This window comes from Quercus lobata, chromosome 4 (genome assembly GCF_001633185.2).
Source record: "Quercus lobata isolate SW786 chromosome 4, ValleyOak3.0 Primary Assembly, whole genome shotgun sequence".
In the NCBI taxonomy this organism is placed as follows: domain Eukaryota; kingdom Viridiplantae; phylum Streptophyta; class Magnoliopsida; order Fagales; family Fagaceae; genus Quercus; species Quercus lobata.
The window spans coordinates 21,168,496-21,186,459 of NC_044907.1; the positions used below are offsets into that span (position 1 = coordinate 21,168,496).

General features: G+C 38.4%; 3 protein-coding genes across 5 annotated transcripts; all 3 read right to left on the minus strand.

Moving 5' to 3' along the window:
• Positions 1-2,637: 2,637 nt before the first annotated feature.
• Positions 2,638-6,777, minus strand: LOC115984820. The gene is made up of 2 exons (XM_031107818.1): positions 4,264-6,777; positions 2,638-3,735 (listed from the first exon to the last, which is right to left on the minus strand). Exons 1-2 carry the CDS (start codon positions 6,775-6,777, stop codon positions 2,638-2,640), a joined length of 3,612 nt encoding a protein of 1,203 aa, XP_030963678.1.
• An 890-nt stretch (positions 6,778-7,667) lies between these two features.
• Positions 7,668-8,372, minus strand: LOC115984821. Its single transcript, XM_031107819.1, has one exon. It carries the CDS (start codon positions 8,370-8,372, stop codon positions 7,668-7,670), a length of 705 nt encoding a protein of 234 aa, XP_030963679.1.
• A 1,525-nt stretch (positions 8,373-9,897) lies between these two features.
• LOC115983631 (disease resistance protein PIK6-NP-like) lies at positions 9,898-17,117 on the minus strand. Of its 3 annotated transcripts, none has more exons than XR_004090131.1 (4): positions 14,000-14,382; positions 13,024-13,113; positions 12,365-12,573; positions 9,898-10,273 (listed from the first exon to the last, which is right to left on the minus strand). XR_004090131.1 is itself a non-coding variant. In XM_031106360.1 (4 exons), the coding sequence occupies exons 1-3, from the start codon at positions 17,108-17,110 to the stop codon at positions 12,439-12,441; spliced, it is 513 nt and encodes a 170-aa protein (XP_030962220.1). In that variant the 5' UTR covers positions 17,111-17,117; the 3' UTR covers positions 9,898-10,273; positions 12,365-12,438. The 3 variants fall into 3 exon arrangements, 1 of the variants encoding a protein (XP_030962220.1); XR_004090130.1 differs by having other exon boundaries at positions 13,641-14,382; XM_031106360.1 differs by lacking the exon at positions 14,000-14,382 and adding an exon at positions 16,823-17,117.
• Between the last annotated feature and the right edge of the window lie 847 nt (positions 17,118-17,964).

Sequence of the window (17,964 nt, forward strand, 5' to 3'; positions counted from 1 at the left end):
GCAAAGGTGTGTTGGGCATAAACTTGATGTTGGAAGCCCCTAGAACTACCCGTGCCACTGGCACTTCGAAGTGCAGCCTTGAGTGGGAGCTGAGTTAGGACGACAACTGCGTGCTATTGGAAATGATGGAGGGGCTTTCGTAGACCCTGGTTTGACAGGAGCTTGATCCTGCCATGACTAACCGCTACCTGTGCCAAAGCACAAGCCTTCCCATAGACGGCGCCAATTGTAAGGACTCAATTTGTAACGATTCCAAATTGGTATTGGGTTCGAACGTTAAAGACTCAAACAATAAAATTATAGAGAGTGGGCAAAAAGGCTAGGCCTTGATAAACGGACAGCCATTAGTCATGGTGCTCGTGGTGATTGCACAGAGGTAAACCTAGCGTATCTCAGAAGGCTTTCTCTCCAGCACGGCCTGAGTGGCTCTGGCCCTTGGGACCTCATCCGAGGAGTTTAATGATCTTTTTATTCTTTTTACTTTAGGGTTCAATGGCCTTGGAGACCACCATCTTTTCTTGGCGCTTCCTCCTCCTTTTATACTAGCTTTTCCCCTCTCTCATGTGTCCACGTGTAGGTTCCGCTTTTTAGGGCTGATACTTGTCTTTTCAGCCTATACCCAAAGTGGTTGAGGGTGATTGTAAAAGCTGAAGAGCATAGCCCTGTCAGGCGCAGAGTACTTAATTGCAGTGTTGGCAGCCTTTCACTTGAACCGCTCCTACACTGTACTCGCCCTTTCTTCTGGGAGCGCTCTGGAGGCTGCCTTTGATGGCGTGCCATTCTTTCCTTCTAAGTTTTGGGATGCCGAGGACAGGATCGTCCTCAGCTACACCTCTAGGCTATTTGGGCTTTCGTTGCACATCCTCGGCAACGCCTCTCCTCGGCTCGGGCCTTGGTCCCTAATGTAAAATGGGCCAGGATCACAAATTCTTTGGCCCCACAGATATGATTTTATTTCAAGTTCAATTTAGATGTGAACTGAATCTATTCTATGTTCTAAGGTTATTTTTTATGGCTAAGTAATGAAAGGAAGCAAATAATGCCGAAATTTTAGGTTTGATATAACGAGAAAGAAAGATAACTTGGGGTAGGAGGGGATTGAAAAGGGGAAAAGCTAACCTTTTGTGTAGGTTAAGATCCTTAGTTGATGAAAACTAAAGTCATATACAATGTACCAACAATTGAATCGCACACACCATGGTCCCTAGTTTATAATTTCGGGAACACATACGATTTCCACTTTGTTTTAAAATATTTTGTTAGAGAGCATAATTTTTTTTCTTATTATTTAAATACGATAGAATTTCAATTTGCCTTGCGCACTCATCAAAAAGATGTAGAAAATGGAATTGACAAAATTGGCCGGAGTTGAACCAATCAACCTGACCTAAAGAAAAAATTAGACCTGAACCTCATTTTTTTGACCTGTATGGGAAACAGGTCTGCCCGTACCTAGCCAAATCAGGTTGGGTTGACGTTTTGCTTTTTATTTTTATATTTTTTAATAAAAAAAAAATGAAGGTAATATGCAGAGTTGGATGAATCAACTTAAATACTTGAGGTAAAATTCTTACTCATTATGGATCTTCTTTTATTACCTAAGAATGTAGAAGCTTTGATGTTATAAATATGGCACCCAATTCTAGTCAAGTCTTGGTATGCAAGCAAAGAATAATATTTGTACTTTTAAGTCTGTTAATATTGATTTAATACATGGTTAGCCTAGTGTTTAATCTTCTATAAATACTCACGTTGGGTTCATTGTAATATATAATTCAATATAGTGAAGTTGTAGTTATCAAGAGCTTCATTTGTAATCGTAGGTCATTAGGCCAAATCACTTAAATTTGAAAAATTATTTTCTATTAAGTTTTTGGATACTTAGTTAAAGTGTGTTTTAATTTTGCTTATTTCCAATAGCTCATTTACATAATGTTAAGTTTATTGTATATGATTTTTGGTAATTTTTATTGTAAATGTGTTGAAAAAGCTAAAGCTAGTTTTTTGAGAATCATTACAGAAAAAAAAAAAAAAAAATTAATTGTACCAAAGGCATGGGAGGCCAGAGAAGTAAGTGGCAACTAATCTGGATAAAGGTGAATCCCCAGGCCCTTGGGCATAAATAAATAAATTGATATATGCCCCCAGAAGCCATCAAGAAGTTGATCCATATTTACTTATTTAAAAATAAAAATAAAAGTTAAATTATTTGCCAAAAAAAAAAAAAAAAAAAGGAAGCAAAGACAAAAGGCAAATATATATATATATATATATATATAAAAGCAAATCTCGAACGCACTCTTATCAGCAATCCACTAACAGAAGTGGACAGAAGGATTATATTAAAAACAAACAAAAGTTTTTTTTTCGAGAATAGAACAAAAGTTAAATGACTAAAATAAAGGATTGACTAATTAAAAACCAACTAAAGTTGAATACTGTAATCTATAATTTAGTGTAAAATTAAATAGGCCCATGTGATATGGGTCTCTATCTTTTGAATTGTAAGAGGTGTCTAAGTCATGTTCTAGTGGACAAGATCATTCGGAAATGTTTTTGGTGAGGAACAAGATCCTATGTATTGCCATTGAAATGGACAAGCTCCTTTTTTTTTTTTTTGATAGGAAATACTTAGCTTCATTGCACAGAAGATAAAAGATTACATTTGTCTTGAGCACAAGCGTGCTCAATCAGGCTAGGACATTCCTCTAGCCATGCAACATAATCACCAACATGTTGAGCATGTTGGGCTAGTAAGTGGGCTGGGACATTTCCTTGCCGTTTGATGTGAGACACCTTGCACTGCCTAAAAACAGGGACATGGTTTAAGAAACCAGAAAGAACGTTAGCCACAGATGAAGGAGGGGAAGCCAAGCCTAAGAGAGCATTGCACACTTCCAAAGAGTCTCCCTCAAATTCCACCTCTCTAACCCCCACGTCCCTGGCAAAGAGAATACCAGCTTCCCATGCTTTAGCTTCGGCCTTTGTTGCTCCTAGTGGGAAATTCCACCGTTTGCTGAGGGCAGCGATCACCTCTCCTTCTTCATCTCTAATGACCACCCCTGCCCCAGCTTGTTTCCTGTTTGAGAAGACCGCTCCGTCAATGTTTACTTTGTAAAACCTGTGGCTTGGGGGATGCCAGGAGACCGGACTAGCAGGAACCACTGGATGCTCTGTTTTTGGAGCGTTTGCGACACGGTAATCCTCGACCAGCACCAAGGCGTTCCTAAGGATGGTGCGACCAGCCTTTCCCTTGCCACCCATTCGGAGGTCGTTCCGGTTCTTCCAAATGCCCCAGCAGACTAAGATGAATTGTTCCAACAGCCCAGGCCGATGGTGTTCGCGCCGATGTAGGCACTCAACAACATCAAGGAAATTTCCGTTCGCTGAGAAGTCGAAGGGAAGAACGAACTTGCTGCAATTCCAAACTTCCTTAGCATGTTCGCAGAGCCAAAGAAGATGGCCAGTGGTCTCCTCATCTTTCCCACAAAGATCGCACACACCGTCCGGAGTTATCTTCCTTTTTGCCAAGTTTTCCTTTGAAGCGAGGATGTTTCGACTCGCTTTCCATGCAAAATGCTTAATTTTCTGTGGGATATTCAAGCTCCAAATTGTCTTCCATAACTTCCTCCTAGCCACTCCGTTTGAGCAATCTGCAGGCCCTGTTATCTTGAGCTCCTCAAGCGCCAAAATGTATGCACTTTTCACTGTGAACTTCCCATTCTTAGTTGCTGCCTAGACCAACCGGTCACTGGTGATGGAAGAACTCAGGGGGATGCCTAAGATCGTGTCCCTATCCTCCGAAATGAACCATTGGCCGAGTTTGTCGATATCCCATTCATTGGATGCTCTGTTTATGAGCTCACAAACCAGAGAATCCTTTGAATTTTGTAACACAGGAGAAATGACTTTGTATGAGCTCGGCCTAGGAACCCATTTATCCCTCCACACCCTGATTTTGTTTCTGGACCCAACCTGCCATCTCATCCCTTTTTCGATTACTCCTTGAGCCGCCATCAAGCTTCTCTAAGCATAAGACGGACTCCGGCCCATAGTTGCCTCGACAAAACTACAATGCAGGAAATATTTTGCCTTGTATACTCGGCAGAACAGGGATGATGAGTTTGTTTGCAGCCGCCATCCCTGTTTAGCCAACAAAGCCAAGTTGAAACTCCGCAGGTCCCGAAAGCCCAGCCCTCCCCTGTCCTTTGGCATGCACATTTTATCCCAGCTTAGCCATGCAAGTTTCTTCTCATTCTTTACCTGACCCCACCAGAATTGTCTTATCATTCCTGTCAGCTCCTCACACAATTTCTTAGGAAGCAAAAAACAGCTCATTGTATACGAAGGCACTGCTTGGGCTACCGACTTAATTAGGACTTCCTTTCCAGCATGTGTTAAGAGCTTCTCCTTCCACCCCGACACTTTGTTAGCCACCCGCTGCTTGAGATGGGCGAAGGTGTTATTTTTTGACCTTCCCACAAGAGATGGCAACCCGAGGTAGGCTTCGTGGGGTTTGATGACTTGAGCACCGAACAAGAGTTTCACCCTCTCCCTTGTTGCATTATCAGTGTTGGGACTGAAGTACAAGGAGGTTTTATTGCTATTTAATTGTTGGCCGGAGGAGAGTTCATAGGCCTTTAGGATTCGTTGGATTTCCTTTGCTTCGCTCACCGTGGCTCTTCCGAACACCAAACTATCATCCGCAAAAAATAGGTGTGACACCCTTGGACCCCGGACTGAGGCAGCCACCCCTTTGATGGCTTTCCGAATGGTGGCCTGATGAAGTAAGGCCGATAAGCCTTCAGCACAGATGAGGAAGAGGTAGGGTGATAGTGGATCACCCTGCCTAAGACCGCGGGTCGGCTGGATGTGGCCGCATGGAAGCCCATTGACACGAACGACATATTTTACCGAGGTCACACACCGCATCACAAGACTAATCCATTTATCATGGAACCCAAGTTTTTGCATGATTTGTTGTAGGCAGCCCCATTCGACTCGGTCGTAAGCTTTCCTCATATCGAGCTTGATCGCCATCTCCCCACAGTTTCCTTTCTTTTTCTTGCTAATATGGCTCATCAGCTCGTGCGCCACCAGTACATTGTCGGTGATGAGTCGCCCAGCCACAAATGCACTTTGGTTTTCACCTATAATTTCTTGTAAAACCAATTTCATTCTATTCGCCACAGCTTTTGAGGCTATTTTATAAGCCACATTGCAAAGAGATATTGGTCTATAATCAGTTACTTTTTCTGGGTTCTTTGTCTTTGGAATAAGAACAATGTGAGTATCATGGAACTTACGGGGGGCAATACCATGGTTTAAGAAATTCAAAGCAGTAGTAATAACAATGGACTTGACCGTGGGCCAAAATTGCTGAAAAAATAAGGGAGGCATATCGTCGGGGCCTGGAGCAGTGAGGGGGTGCATTTGTTTTAGGGCCTTTTCTACCTCACCTGCGTGGAAGTCTTTAGTGAGGGTAGCATTCCTCCCCTCTGAGACCTTGGAAGTTATAGCATCTAAAAGCTCACGCTCCACCCTTGGTTGAGAGGAGGAGAAAAGTTGATCAAAATAATCTACAAAAGTTTTTCCAACCTGCTCCAAGTCCTCATGCCACAAATTATTTGCATCCAGAATCCTGCTGATGGTATTTCTGCGGAGTCTATTTGAGGCTTTGGTGTGGAAAAAGGAGGTGTTTCTGTCACCTGCCTTCAGCCAGTTGTTTCGGCTCCTCTGGTGCCACATTTCTTCTTCAATGCCAAGCCACCTGTTCAATTCCTTTTTTGTTGCATGGACTGTTTCTAAGACCGTGTTATCACCCTTCATGGACTCAAGAGCTTGGATTCTCCTTTGAAGCTCAGCAACCTGTTTTCCCACGTGGCCAAACGTTTGCTTGTTCCAATTCTTCAAAGAGACTTGGCATTCCTCAATGCAAGTTTCCAGAGGCCAAGAAGATCCCCTGGACTTACCCATGTCCCACGCCCCTTGCACCACCTCTTTACAACTTACATCCTCAAGCCACATGGATTCGAATCTCCACACTTTGGTACGTTGCATTTGTTTTCTTGGGTGGGTTGTTTCCTTAAGAACTAGAATACTGTGGTCAGAAACTGAGGTGGCAACATGAAAGAGTCTTGCTGCAGGGAAAGACTCATCCCAATTTGTTGATACCAGAGCCCTGTCCAATCTTTCCCGGACCCACCCTCGACAACCAAGCCTTCTACTCCATGTAAAATCTGAGCCCACGTACCCCAAGTCCCTTAGTTGGGATTTGTTGATTGCCCCACGGAAAGCCTGCATTTGCCCACCCGACCTTACACCACCACCCTCTTTCTCCTTGGCATGCATAATTTCGTTGAAGTCCCCCATGCATACCCAAGGAAGGTTGCTTCTATGACTGAGATTTTCCATCAACTTCCACGACTCCTCCCTTTTTCTAGTCTCCGGATGCTCGTAAAAACCAGTGAACCGCCATTTCTTCATCCCCTGTTTTTCAGTTATAACTGCATCAATGTGTCGTGGGGAGTAAGTCTGTATGTCTACCTGCATTGAGTTTTTCCATAACAAGGCAAGACCACCTGCCCGGTTTATGCTAGGAACCACCAGGCCTTGCTGCCTTTCTACTTTACGTTTAATATTATCCATCTCCGTAGTCTCCAGTTTAGTCTCCATGAGGAAGACTAGTGTGGGATCTTTTTCCAAAACTATCTTTTGGAGTGCATTAACTGTTAGGGGGTTCCCAAGCCCCCTACAGTTCCAGCTGATGGCACTCATTGCACCCGGCGGGGCTGGTTGGCAGCCTCCGCCGATCCTAAATGTTGAGCTAATGGTTTTCCCAGCTCTTTGAGCTCCCCTTCCACTCTAATTTGTTTTCCATTACCTTCATTATTGACTAGTTCCGACAAGGGAAACCGGGCTCTCCTTTTTCCTCCTACTTCTGAGTGATCAATCTCTATTTTCATTTCATTACTTATGTCGTCTCCTTGAGCTTGTTTTCTTAACCAGTCCGTAGCTCTTTCTTTCCCCATTGGGCCTTTATTTTCTTTATACTTCTTCAGCTCACTTCCTTTGGCCTTTCTTGTAGTATGGCCTTTTGGTTTCTTTGGGGATGCAGGGCCTAAACTGAAGTTCGGCCCAATATTTGACAAGCCCACGTTAGTCTCCTGTAGCTTCCCATGCATGGTAGTTGGGCCTTGAACATTAAGTATGGATGTGTGGTATTGGGCTTCTTGAACCGGCCCATTTGTGTTGGCTCTCTCCTTCTTTACCCGTGCTATATCAGTCAGAGGAAGCGTGATTTCCTTCTCTGTCAAGATCTCCTCTATGCGTGGTTCAGAGTGGACATCAGTCCCCTCCCCATTTATTGCAGCATCGATATCCCGGATTTGCTGCTTGAAACTTAAGGCCTGCTGGATATCCGGGGATTTGAGTTTGATGTGAGGAGTCAGGTCACCTACTCTCACCATGTCAGCCCTCGGGATTCCCACCCCTATCTCTTTGCCTGGGTTTGCTTTTTCCGCCGGTGTTTCTATCCGCTTCGCTTCCTTCTCGTGCTCACATCGAATTTTCGGTAAGCCGCTCTCCTTTCTTCCAGTGTTTATTTCTCCAGTTTTTTCCGTGGTTATCATCTGAGGCTTTTGATATCTGTCCTGCGTCGCACGTAATCATGGTCCAAACTGCTTCTCCTCTGGGCTCAGGGTGCTGTTGCTGCGAAGCCCCTGCATGCAATCCTTTTCGTCGTGGTCCACTCTTCCACAGAGATAGCAGAATATTGGGAGTCTCTCGTACTTGAGATCCACCCATTTCAGGCCCTGTTCACCTAGACGAACTTTCCGACCCCGGCATAGCGGCAGGGTGATATCTAGGAGCACTCTTATGCGTAGGTAGTTTCCCAAGCAAAAACCTTTCCCATTGGCATCCACTTTCTCCACCTTTCCCAGAGTAGCACCAATGCTTTCACCCACTTCCTTCGTTTGGCACATGGTGGGGAGCCCGTGGATTTGGATCCAAAAGGGAGATTTGTCAAACTTTGCGTCTTTCACTGCCTCACCATGTACCATTTTGTGCAGAATCAATAGATACTTATCAAAGGACCACAGGCTGAGCAAGAGAACTCTGTCCATGTCTTCCATTGTGTGAAACAAAAACATCACCTTGTTGTCGCCTAAGTCATTTACTTCGAAACCATTCTCCGCCTTCCACACCGTTTTCAAAACTCTGGCCACCGACTCCAGATTTATTCTCCGCTTCGTGCAAAACTTCCCTATGAGAACTGGGCCATCCTCTAGCCGTGGCACATTGATCTCCACTTCAGCATCTTCCCTTCGTGATAACTTTAGACCTGCACATCTCTCTGTAATGTCATCCATATGTTCTCCCAAGTAAGATTTTCTACCGCTAATGCAGAGAGAGAGTTTGCCTGACGGCAGCCCGAATGCTATGAAAGCCCCGTTTTTCACCTCTAAAGTTTCCAAGGAAACCTAGAGAGAAAAACTCCCAAGCTCCTTTGGGTGAGGACACATTGATAGATTTCTGAACATTACAGATCATACTACTAAGCTTAAACTCATGATTCTTACCATACTGCCTTTTAGAAATTAGAAACAAAAATAATATTTTTCAAATAACCATAAAAAGAAGAAGAAGAAGAAGAAGACATGTTTAATATATATATTTTAAATATTGTTAAGGGTAGAACCTAGAAGAGGGTTGGGTTTATGTCCCGTGCATTAGTGCACTGGACAGGTTAGAATGTGGACACGTGTCTAGTTTTGGTTTTTTCCTTTTTCCAATTAAAATTGTTGCTTATTTATTCAATTTTTCAACATTTGTTTTCCTTTTATAGGTTTTGAACCTTTAAAAATATTGATAATTTAGAAACTAATCTGTTTCCCCATTTAAATGTGACATAAAAAATAATAGTCTATTTTCATCAACAAAAAAAAGTCTCCCTGGCTATAATATAAATTAGAAAGATGGCAAAATTTAACTACATAATTGGTTGTAACCTTTAAAATAAGCATTATTACATATTTTGAAAATCTAACCATTAAATTGCATAATCTTTATACTCTTAATATACATGTCAAATTTTGTGTCAATTGAATATTATTTACTATATGATCTATAAGCTTATATTTTATGCATAGTTTTAAACAACAAAAACTTGCATTTAAATAATTTATTGATGACATAACTATTGATCTTTAATTTTCTAGAAATTTTGCAAGCATGGAGGATATAAGAAAAATATGTAATCCAATGGTGAATTTGTCAAAATTTACGTCCAATAAAAAGATATAGTTTAAGGTTGTAGTCTTAGACTACAATCAATTTTGTAGGTAAACCTTGTCCTTAGAAATATAACTAAAGGAAATTATCTATCACCACCAATACTCTTATCATTAGTCTTTAAATGGATAGAGCATACTGGTTCCAAGCATGCAATACAACTTGAGTGAGGAATGAAATTCCATGACTATTGAGGGGGACAAAAATGCCTTATGCCATTTTCACCCAAATTATATAGCCTTATGCCCCCCTTCCCAAACTAATTAGGGAAATGCTCCTCTTTTGTAACTTGATTTTCTCAAAATTGAGTTAAAATATATATATATATATATATATGGAGCCCTATAGTGACGTTTTTAAAGACCTATAGTGACGTTTTAAGGACCTATAGTGACGTTTTTCATGGAGATTGAGTTACAAAACGCCACTATAAGTCCTTAAAAACGCCACTATAAGTCCTTAAAAACGTCACTATAGGACTTAAATCGATTTTGAGAAAGTCAAGTTTCAAAAAATGGGCATTTCCCTAATTAGTTTGGGAAGGGGATATAAGGCTATATAATTTGGGTGAAAATGGCATAAGGCAATTTTGTCCCTATTGAGGGTCTTTATTTGCCATAGTTTTGCCATCACAATCCACAATGTGTACAATATTATGTTCAAAAAAAGGAGAATTGAGAAAACACATTTCTGGCTTAAGAGTTTATAAAGATCTACAATAAAACCTATTTGATCCCAAGATGTGCAATTGAGGTTAACCTCATGAAGGTATATGAGTCTATAATTAGGGGCTTGGGGCCTACAACGCTCACTTCTATGGATATTCCCAGAGCCTTGTCAAAAATTGATTGCAAAATGAACAGCATGCCCAAGATTCACCATCCTTAATAATTCTTTGAACAGAAACTTTAAAGGGAGGAATGGCCTAAGGCCAAGGTTGTCATGATTAGGATCCTAGATAGGATCTTCTCTTGATGACCTACAAGAAAAATAAAATATTTATGTAATTCAATTTCCATAATACTAATTACTAGTAATTTTTTTAAAACTTATTCTCACATAAATAAATAAAAAACTAATCATACATGAGCAAGGAAGAAACAAAACCCTTTTTTTTAAGTATAAAATTTTTCAATTATAAGCACTGAAGATTTATTTGGAGCTGGAATGATTTAAAATTTTAAGGAGTTATATATAAAAATCTACAAAATCAATTATGGGTAGCCAGCTAGAGACAAACTTTGCTTCAGCTGAAAAGTAAATCTATTAGTTTTCTTAAGTATCTAATAATCGATCTCTTGTATAAAAAAAAAAAATTAAAAAAAAAAAGTATCTAATAATAGACCTAGAATAAAAACAATAAACCATCGTCTCTTTTCATTTATTAAAATTAAGAAAAAAAGATAGGAATACAAATTGCACCATTTAAAATTGATAATTTGTCATCTTGGTCTTTAAAGTTTCTTTTTCTTCCTCTTTGATTACAACTTTATTTTCAATTTATGAAACAAAAACTTCGTAGTTGTTTTAGATAATTTATGTGTCTTTCCATTAAATTAAAATAATTAATCACTTAGCTTCTGTCGAGGACGTTTTTGCGACAAGGGCAAAAAATGTGAGAATGACCCAAATCTCCCATTGAGTTCTTTAGAAGTGATTATTTGTAGAGAGTATCAAGTTCAAAATTTCAATATTTAGTAAATAAAGGCTAATGGTGCTTTAACAAGAGAAAAATCAAAATCACAATAACAAAAATGTTGAAAAATGCATAAAAACAACACAAGTTCGAAACTTTGACCCACAGTTAGTGAAAAGATGAAATTGAGAGAGGTTGTAAGGAAGAGAAGGAAGGTTCCCTCCCCCCACTCCCTAGTACTCATATATCCAACCATGGTTTTAGAATTGTGAGAATGTTAGTTGGCTAAATGAGGTTTTGCTCTAAAATTTCAATTCTAAGGGTAAAATGTGGCTGGTTCCTTTTGAATCTGATTGAGGCTTTTTTTATTGAGTTTGGAGTGCTCTAAGTGACTGGTTTTCTGTCAATAAAAGAGGCTTTGAACCCCAAGTTATCAATCAAAGAGGTTATGGTCAGATTTGCTTTGATTAGGTAAAAGGGTTAGCTTGCTTTTTGCATAATTTGGGAAATGAAGTGACCTAAATTCATGGGCTGATATTTCCTAGACATGGCAGGTCCTTGGAGGTTGCATTTGGTTGTTGTAGCAGACAAGGCTAGCCACTCAGGTCAGCTATGTGTTTTATGCAAAAAAAGTGTAGTGCAGAAAAGTAGAGTAACAATCAACCAGAGTATAAAAGTTCTTTTGGGGTGGAAATTTCGAGTACAAAACCTCCTCCATGAGTCTAAGTTGCTACTAATGTCCCTTACCCACTTGGTAGCACGCATGGGATAGGCTCATGCAAAAAGTCCAAAAGAAACTGAATTATACCCTCCAAACCACACTTTCTCAATTTCCCCCAATATGTCGCATAGGCTTGGGCCACGTTTAAAAGAATAAAATAAAATATAATACATGAATTGAGCCCACAAGGAAGTCGGGCTTGGTTGAATCAGGCTTGTAAAACATGTGTCGTAAATATGGGTATCAACAGCTTCCAAAGCACAAAGGGGTTGACATATGGAACTAACCTAAAGTGTAAAATTGCATACACTACATGCATTTCTGGTTATAATTACAAAAGAAACTACCTTCAAATTGTAATCTCAATTCAAAGTTTTTAAAATTGAGAAACAACTTCCACTAATTTTTGTAAGAAAATACATGTCATTTAATATCAGAAAAAGGTATACTCAAGGGCAAGTGCAAATCAGTAGGATTGCATACAAGCCACCCCTTCCAATGTGAGATCAACATACAGAATTGACCAATTTAACCAATAATTTATTAAATTTGTGGCCATACATGTCCATCAGAAATGAATTCATGAGAGAGATATTGTATTGGTTTCTAAATGATCTATGGGAAGAATGTTGATATTGGTTTCTATATATTCTTTTGGAAGTTGGCACAAAAATGATAAGGTAAGAATAATTAAAAGGCTAGAATTTGCTTACCTCTACATCACTTTGCAGCAAATTACTCCATCTTTGGTACATTTAATCAAACTGCTTCTCTTGCCTATCACGGCTCAACTATTCATACTCGTTCCACCTCTCTTTGGCCCAAAAACTCTATCCACCCATTTCGCAATTCCCCATATTCTTTTCTTTCTAGTGATTAAAGAAAAGAACATGCACATTGTTGCCGAATGTTTGAACAGAGACTGCACAACCAACAGTTAAGAACCAAATGCTAAGGCTTTAGGAGGTAGAGGTAGAGGTAGAGATATAAACAAAACACCAAAACATAGAGAATGAAAATATCCTAAGCTAAGATTTTGCTGCTTTGAGCATTAATAACCCATCATAAAAAACTCATAGATAAATTTGTAAGCAAAAAGAGAGTATTCTAAAATTTTGTTTAAAATTTAGGAGGTAAATTCAAACTTTAATACAGAAAGCTTACATATAATTGGGAACACACCCAAAAAAAAAAAAAAAAATGAAAAGCATACAATAAAAGTTATGAAGCACCAGAAAAAATGGAACATTTTCAGCACAAGAACAAAAGTTTTATTATTGTGTTTACCAAAGAAAGAACAAAGAAGTTTTCTTTTTGTCAGGACAAATATATATAAGAAGCTAAGCACAATAAAAAGAAGAGAATATTTTACCTTTGATATATTGGGAGGAGAGGTAGAGACTGCAGCAGTAGAAGGTGGGGCAAAATCCAAAAGATTCAACAATTGGAAAATAAAAAGTTCCTATGGTCAGGTTTGAGCATTAGCAACCTGACTTATAAAAATTGAAACAAAAAAGATCAAAAAACATAAGGAAGTTCAAGGATTTTCTGAAATTTAAGAATACATCCAGAAATCTAATTGGATTTTTTTATTCCTTTATTTTTTTTTTAATAATTTGATAGTTGGGGGTAAAGGATTTATGAATTCTCAACCTCTTTGTTGGAAACACCGATAAGAAATGCAACGATGAACGATGGAGATTGTTTTATTCCTTTTTCCTTTTAAATCTACCATTAAAATTTGTGCACGTCTAGACATGCTAGACTAAATTATAGTCAGTCTCATCCTTTGGTATAGCTTTTTTATAAATGTAGTTATTTGAAAAAATTATACTTAAAAAGAAAAAAGTAAAGTTTAAAAGAAATTGTGCTTTGAAAAAGTAAGGTTAAGAAAGCTTGATCAAATTAGCAAATTCTTTTTACTTTAATGAATTCTTATTCTCCTTAAACATTTGGGAAGAAATGACAATATCCTTAAGTCCAATCTACCTTTGAATTTGTGCATGTATGAACAAATTGTACTCATTAAATCATTCTCTTATTCTTCTTTGACTCTAAAAGTTTCTTCACACCAAGTCACCAACATGTAGATATCTATCCACAAAAAAAGGAGAGAATTTGATAGACACGTTGGAAACTTTTATAAATGAATGAATTTAAATTATCCTTTTTCTTCTAGCATTTTGAAGAAATCATGTGTCTAATTAAAGTTCAATTCTATAGAAAAATAGTTAAATAAATTTTATATTAAGAAAACCAAAAGAAGATGATTACCATTGAGTTCTTGATCCACAAGTGCAATTTTTGAATAAGGTTCAAATTTTGGGGGTTAAAAGATAGATGCATACCTTAAGAAGTTTTGTGTTGCTTTATTATCCACATACACGTATCGGACATGAGCAATGTTGGGCCAATCTTCACCGGTTTGCCTCTGGCATCTTTGGAATTCTCTCTAAATGCAGAAAACGGAGGCTCCTAAGGCCTTGCTATTGCATGCCATCATCTTCATCATTTATTAGAGCAAGCTCATTGCAGTGCATGATTTCCATCTCTTGAAGTGATGTGAGATGTTGAATACCTTTACAAGGGAGAGATTTGAGTCCATTGCAGTTGTAAATGGAAAGTTTCTTGAGAGAAATAAGGTTCCGCACACGCTTCTCCTCTGGAAGAGATTCCAAATTGTTAATCTCTTCTAATGAGGAAGAGGTTGATGTGGTGCCTGCTGTTGATGGGCTCTCTGTTTCTCCCATAATCAATGTATGATGAAAGGCCTTCAAGCTAGTTTTGTCTAATATTAGCCCTTCTTTGAGATACGGAAACAAAGGCATGGAAGTTAGATTAGGACATTCAGTAATCTTTAAAAGAGAGAGGCAAGGAAATGATGGTAGTAAAAGATGGTCTAGCTCATTACCATCAAATTTCCTCCACCAACCCTTCAAATTTGGGCATTCATACATTATGAGAGAAGATAAGGATGGGAAGAATGTTGTTTTTGAGGAACCAATTGCTTTTCTAAGAATGTCTTTTGATATGTATTCAAGTGCTTCCATATATTTAAGGATGACAGACTTTAGAAAAGGTAGTTGACATAATGGTGGGAGGTGTTGCAATTTGATATTTCTATAGAATTCCAAATGTACAATATTAGTGAGTGAAGCGACCCAACTTGGAATTATCACACCCATATAAAAACCCAACTTCAAAGCTTTAAGATTTGGATGTGGTTGGAGCTTTTCTAGTGACATTTCATCATAACATACATTATTTTCAGCCCACCTCGAGTCCCACCATAATTTCAACTGTTGAAGTTGTTGTTTCTCCTTTAGTATTGCAGCCTTACATTCCAGCTCCAGCATGTCATCTTTTCCATGTCCCAAATTGTTAATACTTAGGCTTCCTCCCAAATTGCTTAACTCCTTCAATTCACTCAATCCACCACTACACTTACCCTTGCTTACAACAAAAAGTGGTAGTATCTCAAGAGAAGTACAAAGTTCAAGTCCAAGTGGCATATGAGTCAATCTTTGACATTCAAAAATATCTAGATGCCTGAGATTGACAAAATTTTTAATTTCCCTCTGTAATTCTCTAAGCGACTTACAATACTTGAGTTTTAGTGTTTGCAAATTCAACAGTTTAGTAATAGAATTAGGGAGAAATTCAATATCTTCATTTTCAGAAAGATCAAGATATCGTAAATGCTTTAATTCTCCAATTGAATTTGGCACTACACATAGCTTTAATTTACTCAAATCTAATGTGCGTAAATAATTAAGATTTGAAATGAGTGCATCACAAGTTAATTTACCCAACTCTTGCCCTACACTAGCTCCAAGAATTGTTCGTATTTTCATTCCTTTAACCATGGAGATTGGGAATTGCCTCAATGAATACCTAAGATCAAATGATACATGACGAAGTTTTTCATCAATATTTTCCTCACTTAAAGTTAACATGGTACTTTCTGCCCCAGCCACAAGATTTACTAGATCATGCATGAGATCATGCATTTTGCAAAATACTATATTGCCCAATTCATCTTTTATTACATCCTGAAAAAAAGACCTCCAAAGTAATTCCATAAAATAATCTTTGCCAACATCCTCAATACGTTGCTTTGAATTTGATAACTTAATAAAACCTTGCGCGGCCCAAAGATGAATTAGTGTTTTTACATCAATTTTGGAATCTTTTGGAAACAATTTACAATAACCAAAGCATTGCTTTAAGTGTAATGGTAGATGATCATAAATCAACTTAAGTGTTAATGAAATATTATATTCTTCTTGTTGTGTTATTTTTGAGAGTTCATAGTTTTTGAAGGATTGCCATTCATTTTCTGAAGGTTTGGAACGTAGCAAGCTTGCTATCGTCCTTATGATGAGAGGTACCCCACCACACTTTTCTACAATCTCTTTTCCTATGCTTATAACGGCTTGGTGTTCTAGCAGCTGGCCTTGTTCAAATGCCATTTTTACAAACAAGCTCCAACTCTTTTCTATAGGTAGGCCTTTTAGAGCATACCATGAAATTGACCCTATTATCCATGCAACCCTTTTTGAGCGTGTGGTCACGATTATCCTACTTCCCCTTGCACCAACCATTAGCAAATTTCTCAAGAGAAGCCATTTCTTTTTATCCTCAATCCACAAATTGTCCAGGACAAGCAAGTATTTTTTTCCATTAAATCCTTCTCGAAACTGTTTTTCCAAGATCTCAAAGCTTCCTTCATGCTTCCTCTTTGTCAATTGTTCTAAACTTTCTCTAACAATTCGTTTTACATCAAAGATATCAGAGATACAAATCCAAAGCTTTAGCTCAAAATTTTTGTCCACATTTTCATCATTATATACTAGCTGAGCTAAAGTTGTCTTCCTCAATCCCCCAATGCCAACTATTGGAATGATAGTAATATTCTCTACAACATTATCATTAAAAAGACGTTCTATAATCACTTCCTTATCATTCTCTCTTCCAACAACTTCTTCAAATACAAAAGAATAAGCTCCCCTTTCCCTATTCATGACTTGTGGCCCAACGAAGCTTTGACTAAAATGAAAATCCTCCTTATCTTTTGCAATGGCATTTAGTCTCTCCCTAATTGCTTTTATTTCATGACCCATCTTAGGACTAAAAGTAAGCCGGTTAGAACTTGAACAGAAAATGCGTACCTTCTTTGTCATCACTTTCTGTCGCAAAACATCGGTGGAGAAATCATCCAGCAAGTCATCTGCATCATGGAGAACATCCTTAAGCTTTTTGAGCCAATCTTTGATCTGATGGTCTTCAGAACTTTGCTTTTCTGCATCTAGAATCACAGCTTGGATTGTGGTAACAGTGTTTGTTAGTTTTTCAATCTCTGCTTTTACACTAGAGGCCAGTTTGACCTCTTGGAGAGTTAAGGAACGCAGCAGTTCAAGGACTTTTTCTGCAAGGTGGAACAAAGCTCCTTCAGCCATTGTTTTTCTTACAGGATTATTAGATGAGCTTAGAGTAGTCACACACACATTTATCTTCTAATCCAAAATCTTGTAGTTTGTCTTTGAATGGTTGGTGGTGGCACACACACCATCCCACACGGTTCTGTTGATGCTGACACTAGGAGAAAGTCGTTGTGTTAAAGTACAACTATATATCTAGAAAATAAAAATAAAAATTTTAAAAACTATATTCATCTAAAATAGCCTTTTTTGTGGAGGGACGATTCTCTCCCTTAAAAGGTATTGTCCGCTTTGGGTGTAGATAAGGGCATAATCTTTTTTTAGTATACTTAAAAAAGTGTGTTATATAAAAAACATGTCCTACAAAATGTAACACTTATGTGAAAGCATATATTCATACGACATAATCTTGTATAATACCTAATCTTTAGTATGTATTGCTCTATCTGTCCTATACTATTGGCCTTATTTGAAAAATCCAACTTTTTAGAAGATTGTTATTTAATACGATATCTTTCAAATGGAAATGTACAATTTTTTTTTTTTGAAACTGAAAACATACTTTCATTAAATCAAAGATGCATCAATGTTTACATACTCAACAGCAACTGATGGAACCTCTTCCATCCAAAATAAGTCAACATTCACCTTTTGGGCATACCTAGCAAGCTCATGTTCTATCTGATTACCATTTCTTTTAGTGCAGCTCACAGACGTCCATTCCAAAGCTCCTGCCAGGTGTCGGATGTCTCCAACAACGTGGCCAATGGCTGACTGGTTCTCCGTACCTGAAGCAATCCACCGTGTAGCATTAACACTGTCCCCTTCCACGACAAGCCTTGTGAAACCAGCATCAATAGCGAATTCTAGCG

Coding starts and splice junctions, on each gene's coding strand:
- LOC115984820 (XM_031107818.1), bottom strand. CDS start 6,777: ATGAGTGCCATCAGCTGGAACTGTAGGGGGCTTGGGAACCCCCTAACA. Junction 3,736..4,263: donor GACAATTCTGGTGGGGTCAG/GTAAAGAATGAG, acceptor CGGTTGGTCTAG/GCAGCAACTAAGAATGGGAA.
- LOC115984821 (XM_031107819.1), bottom strand. CDS start 8,372: ATGGATGACATTACAGAGAGATGTGCAGGTCTAAAGTTATCACGAAGG.
- LOC115983631 (XM_031106360.1), bottom strand. CDS start 17,110: ATGGCTGAAGGAGCTTTGTTCCACCTTGCAGAAAAAGTCCTTGAACTG. Junction 13,114..16,822: donor AGAAAGTGATGACAAAGAAG/GTACGCATTTTC, acceptor ACCTGACCATAG/GAACTTTTTATTTTCCAATT. Junction 12,574..13,023: donor CTCCTCCCAATATATCAAAG/GTAAAATATTCT, acceptor TTGGTTGTGCAG/TCTCTGTTCAAACATTCGGC.